General features: G+C 41.2%; 2 protein-coding genes across 4 annotated transcripts; one reads left to right on the top strand and one right to left on the bottom strand.

Annotated features, from left to right (window-relative positions):
- The first annotated feature begins 602 nt into the window (after positions 1–602).
- LOC120740245 lies at positions 603–14,267 on the top strand. Of its 2 annotated transcripts, none has more exons than XM_040042456.1 (19): positions 603–832; positions 1,694–1,817; positions 2,320–2,456; positions 2,551–2,720; positions 3,391–3,574; positions 3,851–4,104; positions 4,188–4,273; positions 4,417–4,478; positions 5,925–6,163; positions 7,347–7,536; positions 7,612–7,653; positions 7,749–7,869; positions 8,652–8,793; positions 8,876–9,040; positions 9,149–9,221; positions 11,446–12,044; positions 12,168–12,285; positions 12,783–12,852; positions 13,818–14,267. In XM_040042456.1, the coding sequence occupies exons 2-19, from the start codon at positions 1,694–1,696 to the stop codon at positions 14,144–14,146; spliced, it is 3,105 nt and encodes a 1,034-aa protein (XP_039898390.1). In that variant the 5' UTR covers positions 603–832; the 3' UTR covers positions 14,147–14,267. The 2 variants fall into 2 exon arrangements, with proteins under 2 accessions (XP_039898390.1, XP_039898389.1); XM_040042455.1 differs by having other exon boundaries at positions 7,746–7,869.
- On the bottom strand, positions 1,497–20,274 carry LOC120740246. Of its 2 annotated transcripts, XR_005697344.1 has the most exons (5): positions 19,514–20,274; positions 17,917–18,117; positions 17,148–17,358; positions 14,960–15,948; positions 1,497–1,507 (listed from the first exon to the last, which is right to left on the bottom strand). XR_005697344.1 is itself a non-coding variant. In XM_040042457.1 (4 exons), exons 1-4 carry the CDS (start codon positions 20,268–20,270, stop codon positions 15,696–15,698), a joined length of 1,422 nt encoding a protein of 473 aa, XP_039898391.1. In that variant the 5' UTR covers positions 20,271–20,274; the 3' UTR covers positions 14,947–15,695. The 2 variants fall into 2 exon arrangements, 1 of the variants encoding a protein (XP_039898391.1); XM_040042457.1 differs by lacking the exon at positions 1,497–1,507 and having other exon boundaries at positions 14,947–15,948.
- Between the last annotated feature and the right edge of the window lie 556 nt (positions 20,275–20,830).

The raw sequence follows: 20,830 nt of genomic DNA, 5'->3' as shown, positions 1-20,830 counted from the left end.
GAACAATGCGTCCTCCGGAGTTGCGAGGGGCGCTCTTGTTTCTGTCAGAGAACGGAAGTGAGCTACACTCAGTAAGCTTGGGTTACGGCAGCTTCTGCAACCTGTGTCAAAACATTCTTCTGTCAAGTGATGACCATGTGACAGCAATTAAACTTCCGTTAAAATTATTTCCTGTGAAAATAAAAGCACTGAAAACGCAAACAAACGACTACCATTCAAGAAATAGTTTTATAAGTGTACTTTATTTTCTTTTATATATGTATTTTCTTCCCATCACTACCCAGCCGTAAAACGTTGGGGTTTTTTGGTATAGCTTACTCATTTGATTCAACTTATTGTTGTTTGTTCAAAAATATCATATAAATCGTTTTTGAATGAAATATATCATTATAATGTAATTTATTACTATAGAATACTTGGCATGACTCAGTCCCTGCGACCAACATAATACTTGTAATTGTTTCGCGAACATGAAAAAAAATGCACTTTTCGTTTTTTAAGGGCTAATTACTTAAAAAAAAAAAAAAAAGAAAATGAAAAAATAATTGACAAACGTAATAACCCTTATTTTGAAATTATCCATACCGGAACGTGAAAGATTATTACTGCGGGACAAGTTTGCGCGGAACAAAACGCCACAGTTAGCTATTAATTTGCTCTTAAAATATGTTTCTTTAGAGCACGTGTGTATAAATTCAGATAATTTGAAAGAAAAAGATTTAATTATTTGAAGAAATCTGTGGGAAAAATAAGTACTTGCAGTAGAATTTATGTCAAAAGTTGGAACCGGTGTAACGAGGATTTGTGTCGAATAGACGAAAGATGATCTAAGGTAGGGAAACGTCTGCTTATTTCACGACACGTTTCCAGAATTAAAATAATGTCGGTTTACATTTGCGCATGTGCGCGCCACAAGAGCAGGCCTAAATATGAGACTACGTTTTTTATTACAAACCTCTCGGCATTTACTTTTTATTTTTTTTTATTTTTGTACTTGTCAGTGAACTAATTGATTAACAGTAACTAAATGTTAATTGCTTGTTTTAAATAAACCACCGCCAAAAAGCCAAAGTGAGTCAACACATTATTGACAGAATACCAGTTATTTAATCATACGCACTAAGAAAGAGAGAAAATTCATATTTAGTTCATAATTGACAGACCATTGTGAACTTGCTATTAAAATTATATATTATACAGTACAGTACAGTAGATGTATATATTATATATATATCATGTATATATCTATCCACTTAGCACTTTTAATTCTTATTCTTATTTTTATATTTTTATGACAGTATGTTGCACTGAAGCACCGCAGCAATTTCCTAATGTTGTAAACCTCCTCAACATCTGGCAATAAACCCTTTCTGATTCTGATTCTGATTCTGAAAATTTACAGTATTTAATGAAACATTTTAACTTACTATTGTTCAGTATGTATTGTACCTGCATTTTCTTGGATATCATTTATTACAACAAAACGTTATCATGTACTCATATTTTCCTATAGTGATGTCTTTAATTGACTTCTTCTGTCCAAAATACAGACCAAAAATTGATTTAAAATTGATTTAAAATTTGTCATCACAGAAGGCAAAGCTTGTAATTGCAATAATATTTTGTGATTGTTAAAGTTTTAAATCACCTTTCTTAACCTCTCTGTCTTTGTTTCCCACTTTTCCACCTGCAGATGCCCTCTTATGCCTTTCTGGATTGTTTGGAGCATTATTTACTGACAGGAAAGTTTCAAGTAAATACATCAAAAAGCTGGAAAAAGCTTCTCTCTAAAGATAGCAAAAAGTTTACTTACAAAGGTACAGTAGATGTTACACACACAAAAAAACAGTTCTCAATGTTTGGCAGCATCAAACAAAATGTTTGTATGGTGTTGAAGAGACATTAATTGAAGTTTAGCCAGCGCTGTGACCCTGTGCTCAGTTTGGTGTAATACCTATATTGACCACAAGATGGTGCTTTGTTGCGAGAACTACTACTACTACTGTTGTGACTAAAATTTATATATAATTCATTGTGCTACATTTAGGTGTAAGTAAAATTTCTATGTTTTTAGATCATTTTAAGTTGAAATTTTGAATAGCTAATTAAATATTAAAATGTATGGATTGAAAACCATTGAACCATTGCCACAAAAGTTGTTCCAGTAATGTCACATCTTCAGAATCTATGAATTACCCAATGTTCATACACCCATGAACATTTTGTAGATCACCTGGATAATGCATGAGAGAAAGCACTGCACTGAATATAGCCTTTCAGTCACTTATTAGGAATGTTGCTGAATGCTCAAACCTCCAGATGGCTGTTTGTGGCGGTCTTATCGAGGCCGCCTCCTCCGTGTCGTTAGGAGTGACGAAGAAATACGTGAGATCCTGATACAATACCACAATAACAACAACCATGCGCGCCGGGAACGGGCAGTAAGGGAAATAATGGTGAGTTTAAATGAGCTGTGTTCTTTAAGTCACCAAAATGGTTCAAATTAAGGCTATTCATAGAAAAGTGTTTTAACTCTTGATGTCCATCCAGCTGATGTATTACTGGGTTGGAGTGACTGCGGCAGTGAAGAACTGGATAAAGGCTTGTGACGTTTGCCAGAATCAACCTACTAAAGAGCTAGCTAATCTGCGCGTCCAGTTTTGCCTGGTTTATGGTTGTGATTCTTCCAGTTACATACACCCTGAGATCACCTTCCACAGGTCAGGTGGCGTTACACACTGAGCTCAATTGTCTCAGATCTAAAACAAAAAATTTTTATTTTGCACAAAGAATGATTGAATAACTAAAACAGAACTCACCATTCATGTTGTAATAATATGTGAATGACAGGTTGCAATAATTTTCCGTAATTTGTGTTATGTGTGTATAAATTGACAAATAAGAACTTTTTCCAGTCAATACACATTTTAAAGATATGAAGATGTGAGAGAGATCTAGAGATAAAGTCAGCCAGAAGAGGTCAGATTTCAGGCAGTTCTTTAAAAATAAACAAATGAATTTCATATGTAATGTTTTAACCGCGGGGAGGATTTTAATTTCCCAAGAGACATGGTATTAAGCATGCTAAGAAAATAACTGATTTGTTTGGCACTTTTTAAATTACAAGCAGAGATAGCAGAGGGCTAATAAAGCTTATGGGGGCTTTGGAGTTGAACCATTTTGAGCTATGAGCCACCCAGGATTTCACTTTGATTCACTGAAGACAAAGTATTGTTGGAACACAATATTGTTGTATTTTCCAGAGTGCATTTACTTAGAACTATAGTGGACCTTAAATGGAGCCTTGTGGTACACCACAGGCAGACTTGGCTTTTGTTCAGCTTTCTCTGTAAGTTCTCCAAAGCAAAACTGGCCTTTGTGCATCTGCAGGTTTCCAAAGGACCCCGAGCAGCGGCAGAAATGGCTGACAGTTGCACAGAGGGATGAAGGCTCGCTGCGCTCAAACTCCTACATCTGCTCCCGACACTTTGACCCATCCTGCTATACCCTGAATGAGGACAGTCAGCCGACACTATCATCAGATGCTGTACCCAGCATCATGCCCGATGAGGAGGTGACACAAAAGACTGAGAGCACATTAAAAACCTGTCAATTGTAATTAGCAAGTCTGCGGATTTACTTTTGGGTTGTTTTTTTACTCACTTCATTCTTCTTAGTGTTTGGACCTGCATATTTACTCATTTCATTACAAAATTTGCAGTGCTTTCAGAAACTTTAACAGAATTAGGCAATAATGCTTTTTTTCCCATCCAGTCCTGCAGAAGCGTACTAAGAGTGTGGACTTGAGTTAGTTCTCAGAGCTGATCAGGTAAACCTATGTGCCTTTCAGGTGCCCATTCCTTCAGATGAGGAAGTCCTGCTTTCCAACACGCTGGAAGACCTCATCTCTGCAGCTGCTGCTAATACCGAAACCGAAAAGCCCCCTCATCCAGCCACTGATCAGTCGGAAACCCCTATGGAGCTGCAGGAACACCAGTACTGCTCGTCGGCTCCAGACTCCACCGCAGTCCAGACAGTGAAGGAGCACACAAGGAGGAAGACTGTCATTGAGCCAACTTTCACCACGTACAACCATGTCGCCAGGTATGTGTTTGATGACACGAAAACTTCACACCCATGTGACACATGTTCGTTTAAATTAGCATGTTTTCTTTTGCATACTTTAGATATCTGAGCCACAGGATTTTACCAACGCAAAGCAAGAAAAATAGAAGTGCCTTAAAAAGGATGGCCAAGCGCTTTGGCCTAATAGGTGAGTGGAAAGGGTTTTAAACACAACAAGCAATACTCATTTTATTTGACTGCTTCAGTGCTCTAAAGGAACACACTAAATCATTTATAAAGGTGCTGAAATGTTCATAGTCAAACTTTAGAAATATGTCTTTTCTTTTTAAGATGGAGTGCTGATGTACACACGGGCTTCTCGACCTCTCAGCGTGCCACGCAGCAGAGAGGAGGTAATTGCTAGCTTACAGATTTCAAATGAAGACCTTTTGTGCTGGTGGTCAGTGGTCAGCGGAGGAAACACTTTGTTTTATGACAGTTTACGCCTTATTATAACACATCTGGACGTGTTAATTTCAGAGACTAAACACAACTGGTTAAAACCATCAACTAATCTGTATCTTTACATCACTGAGGAGAGGATAATGGCATCTTAAAACTCTTTAAAAAATACTTTAAGGAGAAGAGATTTTCACTTTAAGTACAGGTTATATTCTTTATTTAGTTCTTGCAGAAGCTAACAACAATGAAAATTCGTTCAGCAGTTATAAATGGAATCAAACAAAACAATCAGCCATTCATTTCATCTGACCCTCATCACTTCATCTGCTGCTCTTCTCATGACCCTGTGAGATTGTGTGAGCTGGCAGGTCCCCGTTTTCTGCAGGTTGTGGTCCTGTATGGACCAGCTCCCACTCATAGTCAGACCACATCAGGATCCTCTTCAGTTTGCGTTGAGAACGCCATCATCTACCTGCTCAATCGTGTCTGCACCCATCCGTACTAGCCAGCGAGCACTGCGAGGGTCATGTTTTTTAACTTTTCCAGTGCATTCAACCCCATGAGGCCAAACCTCCTGGGTGACAAGCTGACAATGATGCAGGTGGATGCTTCTCTGGTGTCTGAGAGGCAGATGTTGTCCAGGATAAAGACAATGCTGGACAATACCTCCCACCCACTCCATGATGTGCTGGCTAGTCACAGGAACACATTCAGTGAGAGACTGAGATTACCAAAAAGCACCACTGAACGACACAGGAAATCATTCCTGCCTGTGGCCATCTCCCCGTACAACTCCTCCATCTAACACACTGTAAACACTGCAATAGTTACACCCTTTTTGCACATGCTCTTTTCTACTCTGTAATATTCTTGTGAGTTATTGATATTTATTTATAATGATCTCTGTTAATTCTTGATATTTATAATTGAGTGATTTGTATATATTAGCGCTATCTTTTTAAATTAGTAAAATCTGTAACATATTGTATTGTTTAAATGGCTTAGTCTATTACTGTTACTGCCTTGGAGCAACCGTAACCCACATAATTTCCTTGGGGATTAATAAAGTATTCTGATTCTGATTCTGTATGGGCCACTTGGCTCTGTCACCTTTGCACCTGGAGCACTACACCAATGTCATTTTTGCAATGAGCATTAAGGTGTCTTCGTGTTGTTGGAGGAAGCCTCCTAAGAGCTCCAAAATCCAGGATTTTTTAAATACTGTTAACATCTCTATTTGCACATCTTTCCTCAGCCCATGCCTCAACTATTACTCAGACTGACATTGCATGATCACATAAGTCTTATGTGATCTGTAATTTGCATAATGGTCTTACAAATACTATTAAATATCCAACCATGCTTTGCTAACCAACTGTGCTTCCTTTTGATCCCAGGTAAACTCAATCCTGCGAGAGTTTCATGACAGCAAGGGCCACTATGGTCAGGGGGTCTGCCAGCAAGAAATTTCAAAGCACTTCCACTGGGGCAGCATGACTCGAGACCTGGCTAGTTGGATCGCCAACTGCCAAACCTGCCTTAACAGAACCAAGAGGAAGTGGATGCGCTGCAGTGTTCTTGGGTGCACAAACTGCTGTGGACCAGTAGAGAGACGCCTGGGCCTCACCTTCCACAAGTATGAATCGTTTTTTCTTGATTGTTTTCTGCTTATACTACGAAAGTAAACAGAGAAACACAGAATTAATTAATGAAAAAATAATAGTCCTAAAACCTTTAGGACTTCTGTGATAAAACATACGGTGTTCGCTCCTGTTCTGGTGAGAGTTTAGTGTGCAGATTATGCTTTATTTTTGCTCATTTCTGTTATTTTATCATGAATGTGATGTCACAAAGGCAGATGTTATCCCTCTAAGTTAAAAGATCAGGCGTTTAAGCTAACTGCTGGGTTAGCAATGTTTTTATTTCATACTTATATGTTGAGCTGTTTTTTTAAATAGGTTTATCTGCTACAGATAAAGTACATGCACAAAGTATACAGAGTTTTGCTTATGTTTATACCAAGTGCATTTGGAAGACGGTCGATCAGAAAATTAAACTGGGTTTTAGAGAGGTTGTTATTGATAAGCTGCTGCTTTTGTTTTAGCTATAAGATGAACCTGCCCTGAGCCAGAATAAGATAATATAGTTTGTGTTTTTGAAATTTGAAGCATGGAGAACATAATAGAACCACTTTAACCACTTCTATATCTTACTTTGTTCTTGAAAGGACAAAAAACCCCAATAAATATTAGTTTTTGTGCTATAGGTTTTGGACCATTATACATTAGAAATCAGTAATGGTGCATTTGACTGAATATAATTGGTACACTTAAGAATTGATGTTGCTTTTGCAGCACAAGGATGCCCAAATATTGTTCAGGGAAGGTTTGAAGAGCACAATAGCTTTGAGGTGTTGACTTGGTCTCCAGATTCAATCAATCCAACCAAGCATCTGTGGGGTGTGCTGGACAAACAAGTCGGATCCGTGGAGGGCTCACCTTAAAACTTGCAGCACTTAAAGGATCTGCTGCTAATATCTTGATGCCAGATACCACAGCACACCTACAGGGGTCTAGTGGAGTCCATGCCTTGATGAGCCAGAGCTGTCTTGGCAGCAAAAGGGGGACCAACACTTTGTTAGACAGGTGGTCATATTGTTATGCCTGATCAGTGTACTCTGACAGCTTCTTGGCTACTTAATGCAATACCCCAAATAAGGCTAAAGGTCTGCCCTTAAACCCATATTAATCATGTAGCTGTGACTTCAATGTGCTTTGGTAAATTGTGCGTACTTCTTCATCATTAATATATTACCCTAGGTTTCCTCTTCACAATGCAACTCTGTTGGCAAAGTGGTTGAAGGCTACCGGCCGTCCAAACTGGCATCCTCGGCTCCGGTCTTCCATTTGTTCGATACATTTCACTGACGACTGTTTCAGCCATAGTGGGGAGGTCATCACCCTAAATCCAGATGCTGTGCCTGCACTCTCGGTCCACACGGACTCCGCAGTGAGCATCACAGTTACTTAGTATTATTAATGCAACAGTGTCACAATTCTAATAACTGATCTGTTTCCTCCAAAGGTCCCATCCAGAGGGGCGAGCCAGCCTGCGGTGGGGGAGGAGGTATGTTGTAGATTTGTCAGGTTGACAAAATTTTATTTGCTGCAGAGATTCATGAACCATATGTATTTACATGGTCTACGTCTCTGTGTTAGCAGGCCATTTTTGCCAAGTACGATGCTGTGGAGCTCTACCTTACCAAACGCACTTACCCACCTGGACTGAACTATGTAGAAAAGAACACCTTTAGGAGGTTCTGCAAGAAGTTTGCCATTAAAGGTTCGTACAAATCTGTGTGTTCAAAACTCGGCCACAAAATACTAATAATGCCTGTGTAGTGCATTTTCCATGATAAAACACAGGCATGCAGGTATGCATAACAAAGGAGTTTTTATTCCAATATTATTTAGGAAAAGAATGTCAATATTTTATACTATGCACTGCTGGGAACACAAACTTTAAAAAGGGTGGTGGGAAAAAACTCCTTAATAAAAATAGAACCCATTATGCTAATGTCGAGCTTCAGATTTCTGTTCTTCATCTTTGTATGAGTCATATTTTAAATTAGAGCCCTGCGACAGACTGGCGACCTGTCCAGGGTGTACCCTGCCTCTTGCCCCATGACAGCTGGGATAGGCTCCAGCGCCCCCCGCGACCCTGAAAAAGGATAAGCGGAAGCGAATGGATGGATGGATGGATATTTTAAATTAGTGCTTGCTTATCTTATAATGGCCTTTGATGCATTCAGTCAGTTCATACACTGTCTGAAACATGCTGTTTATGCCTCTCTCTCTCTTTAAGACCAGTCACTTAAGCCAATTTTCTTCTGTTTCGCTGCCCTCACAAACAAAAGGCTTAAAAGCTGAACTTTTGCTGTTCTAGTTCAGTCCTTTGGATTACAATCCATCTGATACCGAATGCATTTTCAAAAATCCAAATATAATGATACAATATACACAATGACACTTGTGCCTCTGCTCAAACATAACTGGAAAGACAAAGGTGTCAATTAGTCTGTTTCACACTGTGCTGTAACATTTACCCTACCACTGCTTTCCCAGACGGTGTTCTTCATACGGTGAAGGGAGACCAAATGCGTTTGGTTCTGAGGAACAGGCAGCAGGTTGAAACCGCGCTGGTGGACTATCACAACGAGCTCAACCACCTCGACGTCAACAAGTGTCTCAGACTGCTGAATGAGAGGTTTCCCCTCGCGCTGTTTCTCGTTAGTGACACGTTTCAGTCAGAATCATCAACACGGTCTCAGGTCTGAACTTTCTTACAGATACTTCTGGAGAACCATGAGGCCTGATGTTGTGCAGTGGATCAACAACTGCTCTCAGTGCAGCATGAAGAAGACGAAGAAACCGAATCACCAAGCAGAGGCGAGAGGTTTAGCGGTTCAGACATCAGCTCAACTACAGGAACTGACATCTCATGACTTAGACAGGTAATTTCTATCTTAGTATCTAAAAGTACTAGTGAACTGTTGATATGGTTTCCCCATTTTTATGTCTAATATCTACCTGCTCTTCTCTCTCTGTCTGCATGTTGGCAGTGCGAATGATGAGGATACTGATAGTGATGGTGATGCAGAGGAGCAGCTGACAGTGAATTCCAAGGACACAGTGGTGGGTTTGCCAAAGCTTTAGCTCCTTGAACCACCTTTTGCTGCAATTACAGCTGCCAGTCTTTTAGGGTTTGTCTCTACCAGCTTTGCACATCTACAGACTGAAATCCTTGCCCATTCTTCTTTGCAAAACAGCTCCAGCTCAGTCAGATTAGATGGACAGCGTTTGTGAACAGCAGTTTTCAGATCTTGCCACAGATTCTCGATTGGATTTAGATCTGGACTTTGACTGGGCCATTCTAACACATGGATATGTTTTGTTTGAAACCATTCCAGTGTTGCCCGGGCTTTATGTTTAGGGTCGTTGTCCTGCTGGAAGGTGAACCTCCGCCCCAGTCTCAAGTCTTTTGCAGACTCCAAGAGGTTTTCTTCCAAGACTGCCCTGTATTTGGCTCCATCCGTCTTCCCATCAACTCTGACCAGCTTCCCTGTCCCTGCTGAAGAGAAGTACCCCCCAGAGCAGGATGCTGCCACCACCATATATGACAGTGGGGGGATGGTGTGTTCAGAGTGATGTGCAGTGTTAGTTTTCCGCCACACATAGCGTTTTGCATTTTGGCCAAAAAGTTCCATTTTGGTCTCATCTGACCAGAGCAGCTTCTTCCACATGTTTGCTGTGTCCCCCACATGGCTTGTGGCAAACTGCAAACGGGACTTCTTATGGTTTTCTGTTAACAATGGCTTTCTTCTTGCCACTCTTCCATAAAGGCCAACTTTGTGCAGTGCACGACTAATAGTTGTCCTATGGACAGATTCCCCCACCTGAGCTGTAGATCTCTGCAGCTCGTCCAGAGTCACCATGGGCCTCTTGGCTGCATTTCTGATCAGCGCTCTCCTTGTTTGGCCTGTGAGTTTAGGTGGACGGCCTTGTCTTGGTAGGTTTACAGCTGTGCCATACTCCTTCCATTTCTGAATGATCGCTTGAACAGTGCTCCGTGGGATGTTCAAGGCTTGGGAAATCTTTTTGTAGCCTAAGCCTGCTTTAAATTTCTCAGTAACTTTATCCCTGACCTGTCTGCTGTCTAAATCCAATCGAGAATCTGTGGCAAGATCTGAAAACTGCTGTTCACAAACACTGTCCATCTAATCTGACTGAGCTGGAGCTGTTTTGCACAGAAGAATGGGCAAAGATTTCAGTCTCTAGATGTGCAAAGCTGGTAGAGACAAACCCTAAAAGACTGGCAGCTGTAATTGCAGCAAAAGGTGGTTCTGCAAAGTATTGACTCAGGGGGCTGAATAATTACACACACCCCACTTTGCAGTTATTTATTTGTAAAAAATGTTTGGAATCATGTATGATTTTCGCTCCACTTCTCACGTGTACACCACTTTGTGTTGGTCTTTCACGTGGAATTCCAATAAAACTGATTCATGTTTGTGGCTGTAATGTGACAAAATGTGGAAAAGTTCAAGGGGGCCGAATACTTTTGCAAGCCACTGTATTTATGGTGGTTGATTTTTTTGTGTGTTTATTTCAACATCCATTTGGATATTGGTAGTTTTTGGGTCCAAAAAAACACAACAACACAGTGGCAGTCAAAATGCTCATATAGGAAGCAATTTCGTGACATCATCAGTCTCCTATGCCTGGTACAAACATTTTTATTAAAAAAAAGAAGAAAAATAATCTTTCAGCTTGTCTTGGGATCCAAGTTTTTCTTGTGTTGGAGCTGTTCAGTTGTTGAGCTGCTTCAAGCTAATTGGCTTTTCCATCCAGCAATCACTGGATATAAATCAGAAACCTCATAAGAGATAAGTATGGCACTCAAAAATCTTGATTTGATAATTCTGCAGCAGTTCGTTGAAGAAATTCTAGAGGAAAAAGAAGCTGTACTAAAAATCTCAGACAAGATCAAATCTGTCGCCGGTCAGCTTTTCTGAAAATCTTGTGAATGTGATAACTTAAGAACGAGCCAGCGTAGGATTTTGAAATTGATGCCATTGGTGTATCTGCTAGGAGGCTGAGGGCTAGCACTGGCAGCTGGCAGTATTTTTCAATTAAGATTAGACAGATGATTCTATGCATGCACATTTTATGAAACAGAAGTTACTTAGATACCAGAGCTCAGATAAATGGCTGCAGGTAGCACGAGTTGTTTCTAGAAGAACAAAACAGTAACAGTTCAGCCTCTAGTAAAGAACTAGCTCATGCTCTGCCACCTCCTTAATTATGTTGTATGTAAGTTATAAAGTTGAACTGACTTTGTCTCCCATCTCACTTGTAGGATGAACCTTCTTCCAGTTTGTCCTCCCAGACTGAAATTCACGATAATCCTCAGCCCAAAATTCCCATCCTCCTTCACCTGAAAAATCCCATCAACTTACAGCCCAGGTCTCCCAAAATCCCCTCTGTCACAAAGCTCTTGTCTATGAAGAGAATGACTTCTTCGCATTTTGAAATACATAAGGATCCTGAAAGCTCTAAGAAGCAAAAAAGGATAGAGAATCCGATAAATCCCCAGCCAGAGAAGCCTGCACAGCCTCAAGAACAGGAAAAAACAAGTAGCCCTCAGGGCAACAATGGGACACAACACTGCATCCAAGCACAGCTTGTTTTAGAGCAGCATGCTCCACTGCAGCACATTCAGGCTCCAAGTCAAAGAAGTCCTCCAGAGGCACATACATCAACACAAATCCGAAGTCATTGCAGTGTCCAGCGCACAGTGAAGAAGAAAAGAGGCCCAGAGGCAGATTCTTCAGCTAAATGGAGCTCTAGCAGTGGTCTGGAGCCTGTGATGGCCCTGAGCACCAAACCCTGGCCTGTCTTCACCATCGGTAGCTCTGCTGTGGAAAAAACTGCAAAACCCTCGCCTAATGCTGACAGGTGCAGCACAAAATATCAGTCTTTTTATACCTATTTTCATTATTTCATATTCTGATTTTGCTGGCAGGTGGTGTTTGTCAGCGGTTTAATGGGTTTGTCGTCTGTATTTGTGTGTCTGAGCAGCTCAGCTGTTTTTTATAGGCCCATCAGGCTTCAGGCCCGAACTGTCATTCAGCAGTGTAGTCACGCAAAGATTAAGCTCAAACCTGCTGTGGATGGAGCAGATGCTCAGTGGGCAGAGGTGGGTGCGTTTGTTTTTCAATGTATTTTATTTAATTAAGTCTTTGTCTTGTCGTGGAAATGTAATAATCATGTCCTGCTGCCCCCTGCTTTGGATTTTGGTGTACTTTTATCATACATTTGATTATTACAGTACATTATATTTTGTGTGATGGTGGTTTATTAACAGTTACTGGATTAATTTAATCAGTTCTCATAAAACTACTGTATTTAAATCAGTCTAGTCACACACTGTTCGGTGAGTATAACCCAATCGCGTGTGGATATTGAGGTTTATGACTACTCAAACCTTTTCCATGTTCAGAAAGGATATACAGTGTAACCGGCTGAAGGACTAGGCATAATGTGGCACTTTATTCTCATAATTAATGAAATGTAAATGCTTACTTGAGGTTAACAAAACATTAATGCGTGAGACTTTCTCTGTTTCTTATGTGCGATCCTGTAAAGTACCCAATTAATTATTATTGTTTCCACACTGTGCCTCCCTCTCCTTAGATTCAGCAGGGATTGGTTGTCTATGTGTGTTTCTTTCACGGAGCCACTGAAGATGTGACAAATGAGATGGGTGAGTTACTGCTGCACATGTTAGCTGACTCACAGTAGCTAATAACCAGAAAACGGTAATAGCAGCTTAGACAAATGAATTTAAATTAACTACTGAAAGTTGCTCACCTTAAATTTCTTATAGAGATCCAGAAATTGGTCTTTGAGCCAAAGTGAAAAAAAAAAAATTAGTGTCAAACAGCACTTTGAAAAAAAACCCACAAAACATGTAAAAGTTATCCAAACAACTCAAACACAGTATGTACGCTCACTGCTCTTAAAGGCAATGATCTTATCAGCTAAGAAAAGGAAACTCGGGCTACAGTTCACACAGGCTGATCAAATTTAGACAACAGAAGACTGTAAAAGCATTGCCTGGTCTGATGAGTTTGTTTCTGCTGTGACATTCTGACAGTAAACAACATGAGGGTGTGGATCCTGCAGGTTGGTGTGGGTGGTGCATGCGTGAGTGTAGGATATTTATCTTGGCACACTCTGAGCTGCTTGGTACCAACTGAGTGTTGTTTAAACACCACAGCCAACCTGAGTATTATTGCTGACCATGTCCATCCTTTAGTGATCACACTTTACTCATCACCTGATGAGTAAAGCGTGATCGTGTGCGACTGTGTTATGTCACAAAGCTCGGATCATCTTAAATTGGTATCTTGAACATAGCATTGAGTTCATTGGATGAGGTGGAACTGGAGATTCATGTTATGGATCAGCTGCAGCTGTGTGATGCTTGCATGTAAATATGAACCAAAATCTCTGAGGAATGTTTCCAGCACTTTCCTGAATTTATGCTAAGAATTAATCCAGGTCTGAAGGCAAAGGGGGATCCAAGCAAGGTGGACATAATATGAATTTAAGGGGTAATCTTATGTTAACAGGATGATAAATTTATGTATAACTAAACGTAACAGTCAAACAGATTTCCATCTTGTGGCCTAAGGCTTTGTCTGTTTTCCACCGTGTCCTCAACAGCCAACACTCTGATGACTACCAGGCTTTTCCGGAAACATTCCGGGCATTGTGTGTCCCTCCTGGATCTTCCTGGAAGTATTTTATTTGTCCCCCAAGACTCCCTGCTTGGGAAGCCAGCACCCAACAGAAGGATGCAGTACAAGGGTGGATGCGAGCTGTGGTGGGGTGCTCAGCTCTTCTCAAGTCTGGTCTCCGCCTGCAGAGAACTCATGACAGGTTCAGCGAAGTGCACAAATGCAGGTGTAAAGGTAGAACATGGACTCTATGGACGGAAACAAGAAATCGCCCTGAACTCTGTGGAGCCGCAATCTGTGCTCCTGGAGTTCTGAGGTACATCTTAACATCAGTGTGGGACATTCAGTACTTCATCTGGGCTTTCTTCCATCCCTCATGTAAAGGTTAAACTAGTGTTGTGGAATTTTCCTGTTAATAAAATCTGCAACAAGGTCAGCTGTGGTCAAGCTATTTTAATTACTGCATGAAGGAGAGACAACACATCAAATATCACAGTTCTGCAGAATCTTGACTAAAATACTCAAAACAGTTGGAAGTTCTATATCAATTTTTTAGGACTCTTCCATATTGTATAAATCACAGGAAAAAAAATGTTCTAATGAATTTTTATTCATCCATAAAAGTAAAACACTCAGCAAAGAAATGTAACATTAACCCTGTTGAACAAAGGAGTTTTTAAAACTAACCCTTCTGCATTTCTTGCTACATTCAAATTGTAAAGCTAAAAAAAATAAAATACAAATCTGCAGACATTTAGAAAAATGTTGCTCTTCAGAAATAACTGTAGGGCTTGTTGAAAAGCAATAAATGAATAAGAAATAATTAGCTTACACAACCTGAAAGCTCAAATATTGCAATGATCAATTTGAAATCAAAAAATTAAGTCACCTGGACTCAAAACGTAACAATAATGCGTTTTTGCAGTAACACAGAAGCCGTTTCTGGTCCTGACATTTCATTGTAATGGTTTCAAAACAAAAATATTTTGACCACTAGACAACTTTGATCCTGAGGTCACTTCTGGATGGATGCAAACTGCATTTCGTTGCCCTGTACCTGTGCATGTGCAATGACAATAAAGTTGAATTCTATTCTATTCTATTCTATTCTATTCTTTGTCCTCTTACCCAGTTTAGTTTTTTCTGTCAAGGACACAAAGATCTCCATTATTAAAATTATGAACCTATTTTAGAGTCTTTTCAGCTCTTCAAACTATCTTTAATTTTTCATCCAGAAAGCAAAACTCAGATGACCCAACAGCTAAACGTTTGCCTCTGACAGATGTGTCAGACACACAGGCTGATCCCAGCACAACTCTGTTTAAGAAAGAATTTTTAAGGAGTTTTCAACGTAAACTGCCTTCTCAAAACATGACTTGCTGCTACTGTTCTTCATGTGTTACATTACGTAAACAGTACTGTCAGATCTTACAGAACAAAACAGGCTACTTGAATCAGTCACTTTGGGAACTGGAATAAACTGACAGATCTGATTATTTAAGAGCTTCTTATGTCTTTAAAGACCATGCCTGAGCATGTAAGGCATCATTTAACAATGCACATAACTAACGTATTTTGTTTGTGGATTGCACCATTTTACAAACCAGCCAGACATAACATGATGCAACTGCTACTCTGCTCTTCTGTTTGTTGCCAAAAAAAAAAAAAAGTGTCACATTTCGGCCTATTTATTAGCTTTATGACCGAGAAGACCTTCAGTACTCCTGATCCATGGCTGCCTTCATATGTTTTCCTTCAGACAACGGGTGGCTCTTACCTCAGGTCTTCTTGACACTGCTCATTCTGGTGCAGTGCTTTTGGGAAGAAAAATAACTTAATTCCCACATTTCTGCCTCGCACCCGTTCAGTCTCCTTCCCACACACAGTCACATTCACGCAGTGGGTTCCTTTGCCGCATCGTTGTTATGACCGTGATCCTGTTCTCAGACAGCTCCTGCAGCTCACTGATCAGCTCCTGCACAGATGGGCTCGGCCAAGGGTGCCCGTTGAGGTAATCTCGGAGGATGAACGAACGCTCCACGATCAGCTCCAGCCGCACCAGGTGTCGCAGCTTGTGGAGGCTCAGCAGGTCTTTCTCTGGTTCCCGGCGGAAAAATCTGCAGGAAACAGGACAGGACTCGTTAACGTACCTCAAGAGCAGGTTCACAATATCTTATAGGGCTGTAGTAAGGTCATTTTCTCGTTTGCTTGTTGAAACGTCTTTAAACAGTAAATGGACTGGTACTTAAATAGCACCTTTCTTCTCCAGCTGAGAACTCAAAGCTCTCATTCACCCAATCGAACACACACATCCATACAAGTGCTTTTCTATGCCCAGGCGCCTTAATCCAACATCTCTTACACACGCACACATCCTGATTAAGGCATCAAAGCAACTCATGGTTCAGATTCTTGCCCAATGGAAATCTGACCACTGACTTTCTGATTGGTAGACAATCCACATCCTGAGCCACTGCCACCCTCATTTACTTATTAATAGGTCTATTGTAGGTCTTTGGGTCATGTGGACCTCATACCCTGTTATACAGATACAAAAAAAAAAAAAAAAAAAAAAAAAAAAAAAGGCCTGCAGCTTTAAAAAACAAAAAACAAAACAGGAAACAATTTTTCCAGGAAAAAAATAATCTTATAGTTAATTTAAAATAGCTGATGCTAACTGAGCAGTTGTAGGGGGGGACTTCCCGATGGACACAAATCAAACTGCCACATCCGATCACCACTGAACGGACTAAGATTTCATCATGTATGGATGCTTTAGTGCCCTGTATACTTTGAGGCAGGTTATATAGAAGAGAAGTGCACATTTAAACAATCAGCATTTCTTAAATGACTGATTAATGCTTATTTTCATTTTTAATTAACAGTAGTTTGTGGAGACCTCTTCACTGGGATTTTATCCAAATCTTCCCTTACTTAGATCATTACATTTCTTGAAACATAATTTTATTACAGGGATTAGACACATTTAAAAAAAGAAAAAAAAGAACAAACTGTTCATTCACTGCAGAAAGCCGTCCCCACAGATTAGTTCCCCGAAAAATCTTGAAATGACCAAATTTATCCAAAGAATTTTGGGTAACCCAAATTTTCATTATCTGATGGGATAATCTGTTAGTTGAAAATGAATCTAAAATGTTTTATAACTGAATACTTGTTTTTAGCCATTCTTAAGGAAAAACCTAATGTTCTCAAATGAGAAGACATTATGCTTTACTTTATGATAAATAATACAGTCTGATCAACATTCTCCTGCTTAGACTGCCAGGCAGAAAAACTAGGATGAACTAAGGCTCACCGTATCCTGAGTGTCTTGAGTTGAGGAAACAGCATAGGGATCCGTCTGCAGAGACTGCCACTGGAGCGGTTCTGTTCAATGTCAAGGTGCTCCAGTCCTGGGACTTTAGGCGCAATAGAGTCCATGTCTTTCAGCGTTATGGCTACTCGCAGCGTCAGCCTGGTCACACTGGGTGGGATGGTGGTGGTATAGGTAGTGAGAGAATTCCCACCTACAAGGACAGAAAGCAGCACCAAGAGTTAAGGAGAAACTTGGATTTCGGGCGATCATGGCTCGAGAGTTGGGAGTTCATCTTGTAGTTAGGTCGAGCCCCGGCTCGGACAGTCTCGGTCGTTGTGTCCTTGGGCAAGACACTTCAACTACCGCCTACTGGTGATGGCCAGAAGGGCCGATATGGCAGCCTCGCTTCTATCAGTCGGCCCCAGGGCAGCTGTGGCTACAACTGTAGCTTGCCTCCACCAGTGTGTGAATGTGAGTGAATGAATGAATAGTGGAATTGTAAAGCGCTTTGAGGGTCTCGAAAAGTGCTATATAAATGCAATCCATTATTATTATTATTATTATTATTATTTCCCCAGCCTGAGGCTCAGTTCTGCTTTGAAAACCAGGAATTAAGATACACTGACATTGCCAAATAAACTGCATAATACGATGCAGAAAGATGCTTTTTAAACCTGCGCAAAAAATATTAGTTGCCTAACAATTATGCAGTTGTCCCAGACCAACTAAAAGAAACCCACACAAACTGCAGAACAGCAGAGTTACTCACCGATGATAGTGAGAGATTTTAAGTGTTGCAGAGGACTCAGCCAGGCCTGCAGGCGACACTCAACACCCTCTCTGATGTACCTGTACCTGACGGCCAGCGACTCAAGAGAGGTGAGACTTCTCAGCGCATTCTCTGACAGGGTGGTTTCTGGGTAATCCACCAGTTCCAGAGTGGTCAGCACAGGGCCACCGTAGCAGAACACTGCAGGATCAAAAAGTATGTTTATTTCTATATCCTAGCACAGGGGCGTCCAACTCCAGTCCTCGAGAGCTACTGTCCTGCAGCTTTTAGATGCATCCCTACTCCAACACAGGTGAATCAAATGATTGGATTACCTCTTCAGCATGCCATCAAGTTTGGCAAAGTCCTGGTAACAAGCCATTCATTTGATTCAGGTGTGTCAGAACAAGGATGCATCTAAAAGCTACAGGACAGTGGCTCTCAAGGACTGGAGGTGGACACAACAGACTTTGACCACAGTGCTGCACAGCAAATAAAACCATCTGCAGTTGTAATAGTATAAAACGTTGGGTAAAAGTTGCAGCAATTAAGTAAGAAACAGAATACTGCAGTATGCAGTAAGGGAAACTTGTCTTTAGTCACTATTTGTACATGACCTAATCTGCAGCTTGGCAGCAGAAGTATTTTTCTTTTGTTTAATCATCCCTTTCAGGATATGTTAGTTTGTTGATATAGTGGCACAGCCATCTCATTATGCTGGATGCTTTGTAATAAAAGCATTTACACAAACTAATCTGTTTGGCTTCGTTCTTCTCCTGGTTCTTACCATTGTTGCTGTGCTCGTCCCTCTGGCCCTCGTTTGGAGACAACGCACACTGCTTAAGCTGATGCAGTGGACAATGAGGCCCACTGTGTCAAATGCAGCACCGAGATACAGTAATACTAGCACAGCAGATTGGCCATATGTATCAAAACTGCGGTGGCTGGAAAACAAATTTCTCCACACTAAATTAAGTCTAAAATTTGGATTTTGAGTCATTTTCCTTTCCACTGCCATGTTTAAAACAAGCTGTCCCTGTCACTAAACAAATATTTGAAATTGTCATTTGAGGTAAAGTGAACTGACCAGCAGTAGTTCGTGTGATTAGGCTAGATCGCGGATTGCATTCAAGGTTTGTCTATGTGTAAGAGTGCAGGTGCAAAGCACACGTCTACAAAAAGTTGTTTCAACCTAGACAAATTCCCAGGAACAACTCAGGGCTATGTGGCAACTTCAGCGTCGTCTGTACTGGGATTTGTAATGCTGTAACATAATGTACACTTACAAATAATAGTCATAAACATTATCCTAAACACACTGCATTGGTGTTACTGGTGTTGCAAGTTTGCAAATAGGGCATTTTTATGTAATTTACAAGCTAGAGCATGTCTCTGTGCAATATTAGAATATTTAAGGTTTGTTAATAGTGACCTCCTGAGCCAACGTGCGTTAGGTCACTTGATGGATGTGAAGGATAGCATAGAAAATCTTGAGGACAATGGCACAGTTCTTGGCTTACCAGCTCTAAAGCCTGGTTTTGATGCTTTGATAGCCTATACCACAGCAGTTTCCCGTTGGATGAGTGACGAGACTCACCTGGTTGGTCCGGGTCCGCTGGGTTGAAATAATCATCTGGCAGGGGCTCCGGCGGCTCCCCTTTCATCCCCCAGGATAGGTGTTTGAGCTTGGTCAGGTTCAGAAGCAGGTTGTGGAAAACACTGCAGGGCACCGGCCTGACCGTGTCCAGCCCGTAGCCCTCTCCCTGCTGGTGGAAGAGCAAGTACCGCAGGTTGACCAGGTGCGACACGCTGTTGATGAACTGCACCGTGTTGGGCAGACGGACGTTGCACACGCTTAACTGAGTCAGCCGCCTCCCCAGCTGGACTGCCAGATTGTGCCCCAGAACCGGCTCGTCCCAGATAGCGTTTCGCACCCCGACACCCCTCAGGTCGGGGAACCTGGAAAGGGCGTCCAAGTATTTCTCCTTATACTGCCGTCCTCCGTCCACAAACACAATGGTGGAGAGTGACGGGAGGAACTTCACGAGGCGTCGCCACTCTTTGCGCCCCAAATGCCGCACCGTTACTCGGGTGAGACTGCGGTAGTTTAAAGTGTCCCAGAAGCCGTACGTATAACGTCGGAGGTCGGACAGCACTACCGTGTAGTCTCTCCACAGAGACGGGTGGTCGACGAGATTCTTTAGGTGCTTGCAGCAGAAGCGGACAGTGTGTTTTTCCTCCGTGTTCAGGTAGCTGAGAACATAGACCCAAACTTCTGGTGGCAAAAGCTGTATCTGTTCCATAGTTAATGTTACTACCCGATCCGTACCGGAAACCCGATCGGTACCCCGCATGCGCGAAAGGTTTCTACTTCCGGTCGTAGCGTTTTACGATAGTTCTAGGTCAGAGTATCTGTTAAGATGTTAAGAATAACAAGTATATCTTAAAATGTTTGCAATAATGAAGCATTTCAGTACAATGTAGACAAAAACGAAAAATAAAAAGATAGTTACGGATCAGGACTCCCCGATCCTTACTGCGCATGTGCAGATGTTTTCTTCTTCTTCTGTTCGTTTAATGGCAGTGTACTCCCCAGTGTACGAGGATACCGCCACCTGCTGACCGAGGGAATAAACTGAATTAGCGTCATTACAAACGTGTGTTAAATTTGATTTAGCGATAGTCGAGTGTGTTTATGCTTGTCTGTGAGGAGAGGATTGTTGGAATAGTGATGATGATGTGCGCTATCACTGTCAATTGTCAGTAAACACTTCATCTGGCTGATGAATCTACACGTGAGATATTACAAAGTCTGCATTATTAACTCTGTAATTAGGCGCCATTCTTCTTATTTTACGGCGCTGTTGCTCAATCGGGGGACACTCTCTGTTGAGGAGAAAAGCATGAATTTCTT

The sequence above is a fragment of the Simochromis diagramma genome, unplaced genomic scaffold (genome assembly GCF_900408965.1).
Source record: "Simochromis diagramma unplaced genomic scaffold, fSimDia1.1 OVJJ01000304.1, whole genome shotgun sequence".
Taxonomy (NCBI): Eukaryota; Metazoa; Chordata; class Actinopteri; order Cichliformes; family Cichlidae; genus Simochromis; species Simochromis diagramma.
Note: the sequence above shows the minus strand (reverse complement) of the source record. Positions and strands in the feature narration are given on the sequence as shown.

What these genes read in the sequence shown, in the direction of transcription:
- LOC120740246 (XM_040042457.1), bottom strand. Translation starts at nt 20,270, where the DNA reads ATGCGGGGTACCGATCGGGTTTCCGGTACGGATCGGGTAGTAACATTA. An exon ending in AGCGGACCCGGACCAACCAG is followed by an intron (nt 18,118 to 19,513) that starts GTGAGTCTCGTC and finishes TTGATCCTGCAG; the next exon opens with TGTTCTGCTACGGTGGCCCT. An exon ending in AAAATCTCTCACTATCATCG is followed by an intron (nt 17,359 to 17,916) that starts GTGAGTAACTCT and finishes CTGTCCTTGTAG; the next exon opens with GTGGGAATTCTCTCACTACC.
- LOC120740245 (XM_040042455.1), top strand. Translation starts at nt 1,694, where the DNA reads ATGCCCTCTTATGCCTTTCTGGATTGTTTGGAGCATTATTTACTGACA. An exon ending in GCATCATGCCCGATGAGGAG is followed by an intron (nt 3,575 to 3,850) that starts GTGACACAAAAG and finishes TGTGCCTTTCAG; the next exon opens with GTGCCCATTCCTTCAGATGA. An exon ending in ACGTACAACCATGTCGCCAG is followed by an intron (nt 4,105 to 4,187) that starts GTATGTGTTTGA and finishes TGCATACTTTAG; the next exon opens with ATATCTGAGCCACAGGATTT.